The 14,236-nt window shown below is 51.0% G+C and overlaps 1 protein-coding gene across 1 annotated transcript in view; it reads left to right on the top strand.

The window, feature by feature from the left end:
- Window positions 1-606: 606 nt before the first annotated feature.
- TRIM71 (tripartite motif containing 71) overlaps window positions 607-14,236 on the top strand; it is a gene marked incomplete at both ends in the record, with an annotated part of 43,490 nt that continues 29,860 nt past the window's right edge. The window contains one exon of the mRNA XM_080933994.1: window positions 607-1,419. Within this exon, the coding sequence (XP_080790120.1) occupies window positions 607-1,419 (813 nt within the window). The remainder of the gene's footprint in view (window positions 1,420-14,236) is intronic.

Here is a 14,236-nt window from a genome sequence, read left to right as displayed (position 1 = left end):
AGCTCGGAGGCCGGTGGACACGCGGGCGCCGGGCCGCGCGGGGTGCGCGTGCGTGTGAGCGCACAGAGACCGCGGCCCGGCCGGACTGCGCACAGACGCGGCGGAGTGTGTGGGGCGCGCGTGCGTACTTGGCACGCGTGCTTCCGCGGGCCGGGGGGCCCCCGCACGAGGTGCAGCTGCGCGCCCGAGCCGGCCGCGCCGCGGGGGAGGCCGCGCCTCGGCCGCCACGCAGGAGCTCCTGCCTCCGCGTCATGCGGCGGGGCGGCCGGCGGCGCGCGCGGGGACTCGGACTGTTGCGACTCCGGGACGTTTTCCCCTCCCTCCAGGAGACTCAAACCTTCTAGCCGAAGGGAGGGAAAAAAAAAAAAAAAAGCAACACCAGCAAGACTCGTCGGGACCAAATTGTTTTGCGCCGCGGGGACCGGATTCCACGGCGGACTTTGAGACTTGTGCGGCCGCTCGCTTGCTGGGGAGTAGCAGTGCAAACCCGCCCTGCCGAGGTGGCCCAGGGGTCGCCTCCACCGCGTCCTCGATGCGCTCTGCTGAGTGAGCCGCGCGCCCTCCTCCTCCTCGCCGCACGCCCTCTGCCCTCTTGCCCGCCTGCAAATGGCTTCGTTCCCTGAGACCGACTTCCAGATCTGCCTGCTGTGCAAGGAGATGTGCGGCTCGCCCGCGCCGCTCTCCTCCAGCTCGTCCGCCTCGTCCTCGTCCTCTCAGACGTCCACGTCGTCGGCGGGCGGCGGCGGCCCCGGGGCGGCGGCGCGGCGCCTGCACGTCCTGCCTTGCCTGCACGCCTTCTGCCGGCCGTGCCTCGAGGCGCACCGGCTGCCCGCTCCCGGTGGCGCGGGCCCCGCCGAGGCGCTGAAGCTGCGCTGCCCCGTGTGTGACCAGAAGGTGGTCCTGGCCGAGGCGGCGGGCATGGACGCGCTGCCGTCGTCCGCCTTCCTGCTCAGTAACCTGCTGGACGCCGTGGTGGCCACCGCCGACGAGCCGCCGCCCAAGAACGGGCGCGCGGGCGGCGGCCCCGGGGGCGCGGGCGGCCACAGCAACCACCGGCACCACGCGCACCACCCGGCCCAGCGCGCCGCCGCTCCAGCGCCGCAGCCGCCGCCCGGCCCGGCCGCCTCCCCGGGGTCGCTGTTGCTGCGCCGGCCGCACGGCTGCAGCTCCTGCGACGAGGGCAACGCCGCCTCGTCGCGCTGCCTCGACTGCCAGGAACACCTGTGCGACAACTGTGTCCGCGCGCACCAGCGCGTACGCCTCACCAAGGACCACTACATCGAGCGCGGCCCGCCTGGGCCTGCGGCCGCCTCCGCGGCTCAGCAGCTGGGGCTCGGGCCGCCCTTCGCGGGCGCGCCCTTCTCCATCCTCTCGGTGTTCCCGGAGCGCCTCGGCTTCTGCCAGCACCACGACGACGAGGTGAGTGCGCGTGGGACGCGGGCGAGGGGAAGGGGACTGTTGCGGACTTAGCATCGCCACCCTGACCCCCAAGTTCCTCGGTGTACTAGGACTTGACTGTTTTCCTTCTACGTGTCCGAAGAGTCCCCAAACACGAGATTCCCTCCTTTTTTCTTTTGCTTTTTTTTTTTTTAAAAGTGGTGAGGTTCGAACCCAGGGCTTAGCTACCCAAGTCTGCCCATGAAATAGACTCCCAGACCCTGAAACCCCCCCCCCCGTTTTTTCTTTATTTGTACACGTGTGTGTAGGTCAGAGGATAATTTTCAGGAGTCGGGTCTCCTCACCAAGTGGGACGCGGAGACCCAAGTCAGGTCTTTCAGGTTTTACAGCAAATGCCTCTTAACCAATAAGTCATCTCGCCAGTCAGACTTCATTTATTAATATTTTTCTTCCCGTGTGATAAAATGTGCAGTGGGTTTATCTTGTTAGGCACCGGTTGTAAGGAGATAAGTATGTTTGTGGAGTCCTGGACTTCTTTTGTGTGGGCCCGCCGGAGGCTGCCCATCGTGCTGAGAGGGCTGTGGGTGCGGAAGGGATGGTTGCAGTGCGGGGGTGGCTTCCCACGTGCGAGCGTGGCCGGAAGCCTCGATTTTTGTTGTCAGTTACACAGGTTGCCATTTACCGCGTTGTGTGCCAGGATGTTGGTAAGAGGCCCAGCCTATGCCATTTTACTAACCAAGCAACCCCGTATTAAGTCCTTGATTTTGCTTCGGACAATTGTCTTACTTTGTAAAGGTCGCTGAGTACCCACGTGCAGTGACCATGTGGCCTCCTGGGGACCTTAGAGAGAGAGAGAGAGAAGCCAGATTGGGACCACCGCAGTTGCGTCTCTGGCGCCGTTCCCAAGCCGGCCCATCTCCCATCCCGCTGGGACCCGGTAGCCACCCAGCAGCATCACGGGCACTCCGTTTGCCTTGGAAAAACGCGGAGTCTCGCAGCCCGAACTGGGAGCAAATGGCAGTATCTTTGAGCGTATTTTCACCTCGGTATTGGACCACCTTCTCTCTGTTCCCGAGAACCCCACTGGAAGCTAAGGGCACAGGCTAGGCGGGACCACCCTTAGCCTTGATGGGTTAGGCAACCTGGTCTCTATCTACACGTAAATCTGAGACCCTGCGTGATTTCGGTGGCATTCCTGTCGTTGGGAGGACAGCGGGGGGGGGGGCAAACACAATCCCTCGTGGCTAAGCGTGGGATTGCCGGCACCCCGCCGAAGCGGGGTCCACGTTCTAAGGTTATTTGGGGAGGAGGGCGGAGTTATCCTCTGACGGCCTTTTAAATTGACTGAGGTTGGAGAAAAATTTAATTCCAATGCAAAAAGGTTTTAAAAAGGTTTCTTTTGGAGTGAAGTCGGTTACTCATTTAAGTTTTCAGCTCAGGGTTGACAGCCCCACCACCACCCTACCGCTTTCTCGTACTTGCGGTTGGATGTTTCTAGTGTGTTCTTTCATTACTTTTAGAAAATCCCCTGAGCAGGAAGATGGAGCCAATTCCCTTGATCCTAATCTTAGGATCAAATTCGAGGACGAGGCAGGGAAAGAACCCCTTGAAACCAGGATTGTTTCCCTCCACTGGGGGAGAGGAAGTGTTGAAATGTCATCTTTTCTTTTTTCTTTTTGTTTGTTTGTTAATTTTTAGACAAAGATGGTCCAATGGGCTGTAGGTGTTTGGTAAGGCTGACTTGAGAAAGGCCAACTCCCTGTGCCTTTCTTTTGAGATAGGGTCTGTTCATTAGTCTAAGCTGGCTTGGGACTGTGGAGCCCAGGTTGGTTGGTCTCTGATCCAGTCATGCCTCAACTTCCCAAATGGTAGAGTGGCTTTACTTCAGAGCAAAACAAAACATTTTGGGAGTAAGCAGACAAAGTGAGTGTCTCGGCTTCTCTGTCTGAATCTTTCCCTGCATACCTTCCTACCACCTGCTTTCCCGGCATAAATAACATACCTACGTTGGGGGTCTGAGATCCTGTCAGCTTTGTAGTTTTCCTTCACTGGCTTCACAGAGGTGGTCCTCCGTCCACACCTTCGAAGCCCACCTTGAGGGAAAGCTGGGCCTTTTTTTCCTCAGGGATTGGGTGATCCCTTTCCGCCTGTTCCTCTGCAGATGACACAGTTTCATGATTTGCCATGTCTGGCTTATTCACTGTAAATTACCGAGGCGTGTGGGAGAGGCTCTTTCTAACCCGGATCCGACTAGATGTCTTTTAAAGTTCCTTTCGGCATGTGCGTCAGGATTAAGGGACCTCGGGTTTGTTGAGTGAGTGAGTTCTCAGCTTTTCATTAAAGCAAAAAAGCTTGGAAATTGTTGGAGTGACAGAAAGGTACTTTGGATAAGAAGACCCACAAGCCTCCTTTTCCAACTCTGATGGAACTGATGTTTATTGCCTTTGGCTGGGAAAGATGGACCCCTGTCTTAACCCTGGTACACAGAGCTTCTTGCTCGAATACCACTGTGCTATTCTGTGCTTAAAATATGTGACAATTGTAAGTCAGTCCTCCCAATGGGGTGAAATGATTTCGGGTGTCTTCATTTAGGGGGACCGGAATGTGATGTGGCTGGAATCTTCTTGCTTGTCACCTAACTTCTTGTCGGAAAAAGTTTCCCTGGGGAGGTGACCTATCTCGGGTATCATATGGAAACTGAGGCAAGATGTCTGAATATTTAACTGGTTCAGGTAAAAGTTACAAGGACTTTAAAACCTAGAAGGAACCCAATAATCGGGTTATACCTGCAATCCCAGAATGAAGCAGGAGTGTGGCCAAGATTCTGAGACAAGCCCAGTCTACAAAGTGAGATCTTATTTCAAAAAGCTTAAAAAACAAAACACCTAAAAACTGAAATAAAAAAGCATTTGTGTTTTTGTGAGATGTGTTTCCTTGGGCTTTCGGCTAGTTCTGTGCCTAGAGATCCAGTTAGTCTTGAGAGGCACTGGGTGTCCTCAAGGGAGGAGAAAGTTTTCTGGTCCTAGGGACAGGGACCCCATGGCCCAATATTCTTGAAACATTGTGAAAAACTCAAGGCTTCTGGGATTTTTCTGTGTCATTGAGCCTGGCTACCAGGGACTCCTTCATCTCTCTCTGCCTCAGTGGCTATCCCAGTGAGCCCCTTGCTGCTTTGAAAGCCACACTGGGAAGGAAATCAGTGTTCATTCAGTGTCCCCGGGCTTGGTTAAAATGGCAGGACTCTTGGGGACCTGCAGGACAGGCAGATAGGTGATGGCTGTATGGTGTGACAGACATTTTTCCTGGCTGTAGGAAACGCCTGTGTGGGATGTGGCAGAAAAGGGTTTTGAAATTTTGGATGGAAGGTGGGGTGAAGGTACTGATCAGCCAGCATAAAAGCTGGGTTCTGGGAAGATACAGAGTTCAAAACCGACTTAATCCAGAATATGGAGTCCTGCTAGGATCGTCTTTCAGAATCCTGATCTGGCTCAGGCCCCACCCCCCACCATCGTTGTGAACAAGGTAACTTGCTGCCTAAAGTGATGATTGGTAAGGTTAGATGTCTGTGTGAGCAACATCGAGACTGTATTCTGCACTAATGTCGGTTTGCTTTGCGTTCTTGGGAGTGAAGCGGCTTTTGGCCTGTAGGAACTCAGTGACAGTCAGTGTGTCTCTAAAAACCGTGTGTATTTTTGTGTGAATTACAAGATCCACACCATATAGTTTTTCTCGTTTATACATGAAGGCCAAAGTAGCTTCCCGCTGCCACACTCCTCCCATTTTGTTTTTAAGTCAGGATCTTCCTCCATGTACCACACTGGACTTTACTCTTCCCAATTCTCCTGCCTCAGCAGGCCAAAGAGTGCTAGGGTTACAGGAGACCCTTGTCACAACCGAACTGACCAAAAAATACTCTATTCTACCGTTTCTAGAGGGTCATATTTATGGTAAGCTTTGAATTGCTTCCAAAAAAAAAAAAAAAAAAAAAAAAAAAAGGAAAGGGATTTAAATAGAAATATCATTGATGGGCGAGAGATGAAGTTGTATCTCATCTGTGGGTCACAAAACAACTTTTGTCTTCCTTTATGTGATTCCAGAGACTGCTGCCCGTGGTTCAGCAAGTTAAGTATTTCCCGTGGATGTAGGGGCATGGGTGACGCTTGCTGACGGTTAAACTTTGTCCATTGTTACCTGGAATAATCGAAGTGCACAGGGCAGGCTTTCATTAGCAGGGCTAGTTTGGCCAGTCCACCGTGCTGATAAAGCTGGACTCAGGAAAAGGCGCTGGTATAAACTGAGGCTCCGGTATCTTCCTGGTGTGGTGACCCTTCTGTGTGCTTCTGAAATTATCTCAAGGAGGGGAGAGGAAAAATGTGGAAATTGCCTAGACTTGATGGTTGTTTATAAAATTTGGTTTTCAGTGTTTGGATTATGTATTTTTTGGGTATCAGTGAAGATATTTTAAAGGGAAAGGAAAGTTACAGGCTTTTCTCCTTCCTTTATCAAGAACATTTTTCTACGTTGTATCTGGATAGAGAAATCTTGAAAGTGCTAACTTTCAACTAATGAAATTGCTAACCCTAACCCCGGTACCTTTTTACTTTAGGTAAATGCTGCTTTTTTTAGGAGACAGTCCCAGCCCTTCATTCAGTTGTCTTGGGATTTGGTAAACAGACCCGATAAAAAGGCTGCAGGTTTCTCCCAAGTGCCTGAGCTACTTTCTCAACCTAGCCTTTTGTCTTTTAAAACACAACTTGGTTGTGAGTCTGTCCTGGTGGGAGCAGTAAATGTGCTCAAGAGGGTAATGTGGGTTTTCTTTTAAGTTTGCCTGGGTGGAGGGTGTGTCATCGTAATTTATTCGAGATCTGATTTGTTCTTCCCCATCCTTTGGTTTTGCTATAGTAGCCTCGGCTGACTTCAAAGCCAGCTTTTCCTGCCTCAGCCTCCCCAGTGGTGAGAGGGCTCGCTCTGGCTTGTGGGGGGGAGCCCCCTTGCTAGAACTGTGCAGTTCTAAAGTTTAATCCCCCCTGGCAGCTCAGGGATCACGTGGTTCGCTCGCCCTCGCTGTTTCTCCTTCCAGTTCCAAACACAGGTCAAGGTTTATTGGGGCTGGGTTTATTATTTGCTGTTCTTAGCAAACAGCAGTGGGAGATCGGAGACTAATTTTACCCCTAGCTGCCGTTTTGAAATATTCTTTCTTTACCCTCCACCTATAACACACAAAGATGGCGCCCAAAGGCTGTTTTGCCGTCTCTGTTTTGAAAGTCCGCAAGAGAGGGTAGGGAGAAGAGTTGCTGCAGCCCCTCGAAGATCTCCCACAGCCCTTCTGATTGGTTTCCTTAGCTTTGAGTTCCTTCACCATCCTGGCCACTTGAGACTTGCTTGCTCCCGAGTAAGCTCTTCCTGGTGTTGTGTATCTGGGGGTTTGTGTGTGTGCCTTCTTCCACGGTGGAAGGGTGTGTTCTTAATCACCCACTTTCATCTTTGAGACCCAGGCCTCTTAGGGAGCCTGGCCGGCCTGGAACCCAGGTCCTCAGGAATTACCAGAAGCAAGTTACCACCTACTAGGCCATCTCCCCGGCCCCTTTATTTGGTTTCAAACCAAATGGATTGACTGGCTCTTGGATTAGGGGGGGCTGTAGGCAAGGTGCTAGTTTATTTGCATCTGAAAGTGACTTTGCTTCCCTTCCTTGATCACACTTGGAAACAGATTTGTTTACTACTGGCTATTTCTTAGGGAAAATGGACTGTTGCTTGGGGCCTTTCTCCACCGGAGCCCACAGAGTATTTTTGTGAGATCTGTATTGAGTTGGTTACTTGGTGGTTTTTTTTTTTTTTTTTTCTTTTTCCTCCCATCCTTAAAGTAGATTGCTGAAGATTAGTTTTAATTTATGCTCAGATCAGCCCGACCTATAGGCGGTCCCTCTCCTAGCAGTGATCCCAGCTTAATTATCATACCGACCCCCATCTCCAAACCTGGCCATTTCTGCAACCCAGATGGCCCTGGGGGAGGTGACCTCTGAGGCTGTCTGCTCTCTGATTGTGTTAGAAGTTGATTGGGGGTTTTGTCTTCAGTGGGTTCATTCTGTTAATTTTGAGTGTGTGTGGTTTTGCTTTTTTGTGATAGTCTCACTGCATGCAAAGCTCTTCCGACTGATTTGGAGCTCAGATCCTCCTGCCTCTGCCTCCCGAGTGCAGGAATGAAAGGTGTGCACTCCCAAGGCTCAGCCTCTGTCTTTTTTAACTAATTCGTTTTATGTGTGTGAGAGTACTTTACCTGTTCCTGATGCTGGTGAAGGTTAGAGCCGGACGTCTGCCTGGGACCTGAGTTACTGGCAGTTGAGAGCCACCACAAGGTGCTGGGAAGGGGTCCCGGGCCCTTGGGAGAGCTGAGCTATCTGCAGCTCCTCTGGTTAATTTATGTTTGCATTTATTTCTCTGTAAGTATTTTCTTGGGATAGCACGTGTACGTGGAAACAGTTTGAAGCAGAGACCTATGGGAGGAAATAGACTGTGGACAGGGCCTCATGGCTTCGCCTCCCTGTGTGTGTCTTGGGTTTTGAAGCTTGAATCTGAGAAGGCCTGAGATGGGGCAGCGGTGGCTCAAACCTAATCAATCCTACCCCTCCGGAGGCAGAAGCAGGCAGATATCTTTTTGAGTTCAAGGACAGCCAGGGACACACACACACACGCCCCCCTTCATGTTGGGGACCCCTCCCAGAAAAAGAAAGTTTCCTATTTCCAGCTCCATTCTATAGAGAGTTAGTTACAGGCTGTTTGATTAGCTGCTTTCTAGCCATAACCATTTGCGGAATTGGGAAAATGTTTTCTGTGGCCAGATGGCTCATCCCTTAATTTCTATGCCCTATACCTGGCATCCATTCCTGCATCACACAACTGGCCTCTGGGTATCCACACAGAATTAAGAATTTGTTTTTCATCAGGTGTGGTGGCTCCTGGACCAGCCTGCTTTTCCCAAAGTTCACTTAGGAGGCTGCGACAGGAGGGACAGGGGTAGGCTAGTCTGAGGCTCAGAATGCAAGCAGCACCCAGATTCTATGCAAGCAAACCCTGCTTGTTCTGTCTTCTTTGGGTTTGGAACCCGAGGCCTCCAGCGAGCCCACAGAGCGCCTCTCCCTTGCGCTGTACCACAGCACATTTTTTTTTTCATGCGAGGTTTCATTCTGTGCCCTCTGGGGTCCATGCCAACGGGAGGAGAGAGAGAGTGTTGATTTAGAATTCATCCTTGGCTTCTAGCCCGTGTCTTTCCCAATGTATGCATAAGTGGTAATAAAGTCAGGTATAGTAAAGATAAATAAAAAAAAGATAAAAGTAATGCATTATTGTGTGTGTGTGTGTGTGTGTGTGTGTGCAACGTGTATGGTGCACAGTGGAGATCAGAGGACAACTTCATGGCGCGGTCTGTGCTGGCTTGCAGTTTGTGTAGAGTAGGCTCGTCTCGGGGCTGGGCTGGTTCCCACTTTATTGGGCGTTAGACTCTACTCACTCAGCCTTCTCACTGATTTAAGACATCGGTAGCCCAGGACAGCCTCTTCATTAATTTAAGACATCGGTAGCCCAGGATAGCACCGATTGCAGGTGTGGCCCGAACTTCAGGTCCTGCCTGTGCTCCTTGTAAAATAATATTTTGTAGTTAGTTTACCTGCAACTGAGGCAGGGGAATTGAAAATTCCCAGACCATCCTAGTTTATAGAGCTTGCAAGTCTTGCTTTTGGGTCCAAAGTTTCTGGTTAATGACGACGAAAAGTGATAACTCTGAAGCGCTTTGAGTGGCCTCTCGGTCACACAGCATGTGGCAGGAGAGGAAAGGGAACTGGGCAGGAGGGGTCAGCCTTCTTTTCCCAGTGTGGCTGCTTTGCGCTGGTCTGTTACTGAAACCCAAAGTGTTAAGGATCATGGTGGCACTGGAAAGGTCAGCTGGGTAGGTGAGTTGGGCTGAAAGTCTTTGGGGGGGGTTAGATGTTGGGCTGAACTCCACCTGCTGTGGTTGGAGTCTAGAAGTGTGTTTTGATGGGGAACAGGAGGGATGAAGTTTGCCTTCCTGGTGCCAGAGACTGGACTTCGTACCTGAGAGGCAGAGGCTCTCAGAGGCAGAGGCGAATTGCTGTAAATTCAAGGCCAAGCCAAGGCTACATAAGAAGACCCTTCCTAGACAGGACCAGTGAGATGACCAGACCAGAGGTGGTCTAAGTGCACCAAGCCAGAAGCCCTAAGTTCAGTCCCCAGGATCCCACAAGGCAAAAGGAGAAAACGGAACAGCCTTGGTGGCTGTCATCTGCCCGTGTTTGGGCTGTGGCTGCTCAATTTGTGCTGACTACCACAGCTGCTGGGCCACGAACCACTGCTGGTAAGACCTGGTAAAACATTGTTGATCAGGGCGAAGTGGATTTTTTTTTTTTTTTATCATTATTTCCTTGGTCTTGGGAGTCAGGGTTTCTCTGTAGACCAGGCTGGCCCAGAATTGAGAACACAGAAGCCTGTCCTTGCTCCTGGCTGAGGAAACAGATGTTAAAAGGCTGGTTATCCTTGGGTACGGTGGCTCAGTGCTTGGAGTGTGGGCAGGAGCTTGACATGGTGACTCAAGCCTGTACTCATCTAGAATTTTCTCCTGGGCCAATTCCCATGGAATCAGCACACTCAGGCCAGGGCCTTGCTGGGGACTCCTCAGGCTCAGAAGCCTCGATCTCTTAACCCAGTCACCTGTAAGCCTTTCTGATTACGCCCTTGGATTTGTTGATAGCCCTTGCCTGATTGAAGGAAGGCTGAAACGTGAGTGTGTGGATGGCTGCCTCGGGAGATAGTGCAGGATGTGTCCGTTCCAGATGGAATTTGGTACTGCATGTGGTTACAGACTTCAGATGGGAGGCAAGGCTGGGAGCCGGCTTAGCACCCCCTTCTCCTCCTCTGTCTTTGAATGCTTCTTCTGGCATCTGTTCCCGTAGAGAAATGATGACTAATGCCTTCCCCGGGATTCCCGACTTGGATGGTTTCCTTCAGATAGATGTTAGCACATTTCGGCAACACCTGTACCTGGTAAAGACTGCGAGTCCCTCAGGTGTGGTGGCTCTGTCATTCACTCCCACCCAGCACTTGGGAGGCAGAGGTGGGCAGATCTCACCTGGTCTACTTAGTAAGTTCCAGGACAGCCGGACCCTGGCTTCAAAGACTAAACAACAGAAGCAAACCACAGCTCTCCAGCCTCTGGATTTTTTCCCTAGGATACTGTGAGGGGATTTTAATCGCAGTTGGTTACCTCTAAAGTACGGGAGGCTTATTGGAGTCAGTTTTTCAGCCTTTAAGAAGTTAAAAACACTGTTTTTTTTTTTAAAGTTTACATGTATTTTGCTCCTGTGCATGTTTGCAGCACACAGAAGTCAGATGAGGACCAGAGTCACGGGCAGTTGTGAGCTGGGTGCTGGGAATCAGTCTGAAAGAAAAGCCGGTCCTTTAACATCTTGTTACCTTTTTTTCAGCCCCTCATTTTTAACTTTTTATGTATGAGTGTGTCTGTAGTATGTGCACGCGAGTGAAGGCACGCAGAGGCCAGAGGAGGGCACGGGAGCCCCTGGAACTCTTTGTAGACCAGGCTGGGTTCACAGAGGACCTGCCTGTCTCTGTCTCCCAAGTGTTGGGATTAAAGGTGTTCACCACAATGCCTGCTCCTAGTGTTTCTAGCTGTGATAAAAACACCCTGACACGAAAGGGTTTATTTCCACTCACAGTACAGGTTCTTAACCATCTCTCCTGCCTGCAGCATGCCCTGTCACTGAGGTGATACACTGTGTTCTGTGGTGGGTTTTTGTTTGTTTGAGACAAGGTTTACTTATTCTGTAGTTTGCTGATCCAGAACTTGCTCTATGTTATGAAACCCAGGATAGCTTCATGCTTATGTAAAGTTGCTTTGCTTTCTTCAGCCTAGGATTACAGGCAGGAGTCACCACGCCAGGTTTCTACTTTATTTTAATGTATTTATTCCTGTTGGTATAGAGTCATTGTGTGAAGATAATGTCATTATGCAGGAAGGCAGGTCAAGGATAAGACAAGGCCTGTCATTGGACAAGAAGAAAAGATGGATGAGGGGGAGAATGACAGAGCAGGTGGATTTTACCACAACAGTTGTGAATTCACAAGGATAGTGTGTTCATATGAGCAAACACTGTTTGCTGAGTGGACCCCTTTCCCACACACCCCCTTTTCCCACATTTTTATTTTCTTGGCAATATTAAAGTTATTATCTTGCGTTTGTGAATGTTTCGGCTGCATGTATGTCTGCATTGCCTTCAAGCAGTGTGCAGAGTCAGAAGAGCTCCCTGGGCAGAAGGTTGTGAGCCACCACATGGGTGCTGGGAACCCAAACCTGGGACCTTTAAACCTTGGATCCATCTCACTGGCTCACCAGAAGAGGAGGGCATCAGATCCCATTACGGATGGTTGTGAGCCACCGTGTGGTTGCTGGGAATTGAACTCGGGACCTTTGAAAGAGCAGACCATGCTCTAACCACTGAGCCATCTCTCCAGCTCCAACAAACAGCATTTATAAAAACAAAATTATCATCCCAAGCTCATGTCTCACATGTCACCAAAACAGCTGAAGTTGGATTTTTACGGTGTTGGGAACTGAACCCTAAACTTGGTGCCTCTTAGGCAAGGGCCCTGCCAGTTCCAAGCGGACAGTGTAGTAATTTATTCGGTGTACATCCGTGTCCCTCTTCCATGTGGCTTGTTGCTCGTTTGGGTTTCCTCCAATTTCTCACTCTGAAAATTCTGTAGGACTTACTCTTACATTGCACAGAGGTCAGGACGATTTGGAGCCCGCTTTCTCCTTCCGTGTGCGTCCTGAGGGCTGAACTCTGGGTGTCGGGCTTTGCAGCAGACTCCTCCAGCTGTTGTGCCATCTCGGAGACCCAAAAAAATATATGTTGCAGGTGGTGTTTTGAGAGAGAGGGAGAGAGAGAGATTGTCTTTGTCATCTTGACTGTCCTGGAACTCACTCTGTAGACCAGGCTAGCCTTGAACTCAGAGATCCCCCTGCCTCTGGCTCTCAGAGTGCTGGAATTAAAAGCAACCCTTGACCAAGAGAACATTCTTGGTAAGAAGAACATTAACACTAATCCCACCAAATGGGTGGGTCTTAATGGTAGAAGTTGCCATGTCCTGGCTCACGTGCAGAATGTTTACCTGGAAGCCACATATTCTCAAAGAAGACCAGTGTGCTTCTCCCCTCACCCCTCTGTGGCAAACTTTTGCTGTCCTTGAGCCACTGTGCAAATGGCCAGGGCACATGTTTGCTACTGAGCAGACGCACAAAGGGCCTGAAAAGCAGAGGTGAAGTCCATCCCATCACACTCAGGGAACAGCTGCCCTTCCCAACTCTCCCTTTGGGTGTTTAGGGACACAGGCAGAGTGACATTCTGGGAACCCTTGCATCCCTAGAAGAAGGAAAGGCAATTACCCAGCAGCACTTGGGGTATGTCATTGGTCAAAGTGCTTTGTGCTTATGGCAAATATTTTTTAAAAAGTTAACCAAGCAGCCACAGCCGGGTAGGTGGTGGAGAAGCAGAAAGCCAGCTTTTGTGTGCTGTTACAGAGGTGACCAGGTGGGAGAGGGGAGCCAGGAGCTCCCTTTGGTATTGACAGTGTATTTTCTGCAGGGCTAATCGGTCTGAGGTTAGTTACCTAGGCCGCCAACTGCAAGTTGTTTTTGTTTGTTTTGTTTTGTTTTTGGTCATCCCCCCCCACCCCCGAAAATGTTGCAGAGGGTGAAAATAAGGGTGGCTTGGGTAGATACTCTGCCAACTGAGACATTTCCAGGGCCCCATATCAGGACAGTCTGGGACCAGCTACTGTAAATGCCTTACAGAATGGTCTTCCCCTGGTGATGTGGTCCCAGGGGAAGTGACCTGATCCCACCAGTTGGGAGCATGTGACTGGTTTTTACAGTAGGCTTCAGGCTGCTTCCTTCCTGCGGGGTCCAGAGCCCTCCTTTCTCACCCCAGAAGCCTTGGCTGTTGGGGAGACTCTGGCCACAGCCCTGTGAGGATGCAGAACGGATTTCTCAGCTTTATTTCTGTAATTCTTTCCTCCTGGGCTGTAGGATCTGAGTGTGTAGGAAATGGGTGGGAGTTGGGCCGAGTGACGGCAGACTTGGGGGACTGATGTGGGTGGTACCCAGGAAAGGGAAGAGCCAGCAGCGGTCCCCAAAGACCTGAGAGCCTTTGAGTGATGGGTCTTTGGAAGTGCTTGGGCTTCTCCAACCAGTGTCAAGTTAATTAGACTGGCTGCAGGAAGCTGTTGGGTTCCACTGAATATTTGCTTTATTAAGCTAATGAGAGTCTCTCACAGGCTATCCTGGGACCTGAGGTGCAGCCCAAGTTGTTCTTGAACTTGTAGCGATCCTGCTTCAGCCTTCTTAGGGACTCTGCAGTTAGTCCCTATGCCTACCTGGCTCATTCCTTCTGGTCTCAGAAGGTGTTCAGCCCCCATCCCCCAGCCGAGGTGGCTCAGCTATCCCCCCCACCCCCAGAGTCAGCAGGCGGGAACAGGGACGACCTCTTCTGCATTCTTCCAGAGAATCTCAGTTGGAATCTCCCGAATCATCTCCCAGGCTGGTGGTGATGCTGAGCTCATGTTCAAACAACCCCACCTTCCAGGCTTTGAAGGGCAGGAGTGTTTGCCCGAGTTACCACACCGAAGGAACACAAAGGAGACCCTCGAGACGCAGTTAATGATTAAATCCAGGGCTTTGGGCCCGGTTCCCTCCAAGATTGTTGCTTCCTGAACTTTGCTCACTCACGCCCTGGGACTCACCCCACCTCAG

This window comes from Micromys minutus (genome assembly GCF_963924665.1).
Source record: "Micromys minutus genome assembly, chromosome: 21".
Lineage (NCBI taxonomy): Eukaryota > Metazoa > Chordata > Mammalia > Rodentia > Muridae > Micromys > Micromys minutus.
This window is presented reverse-complemented; position numbering and strand designations above follow the sequence as displayed.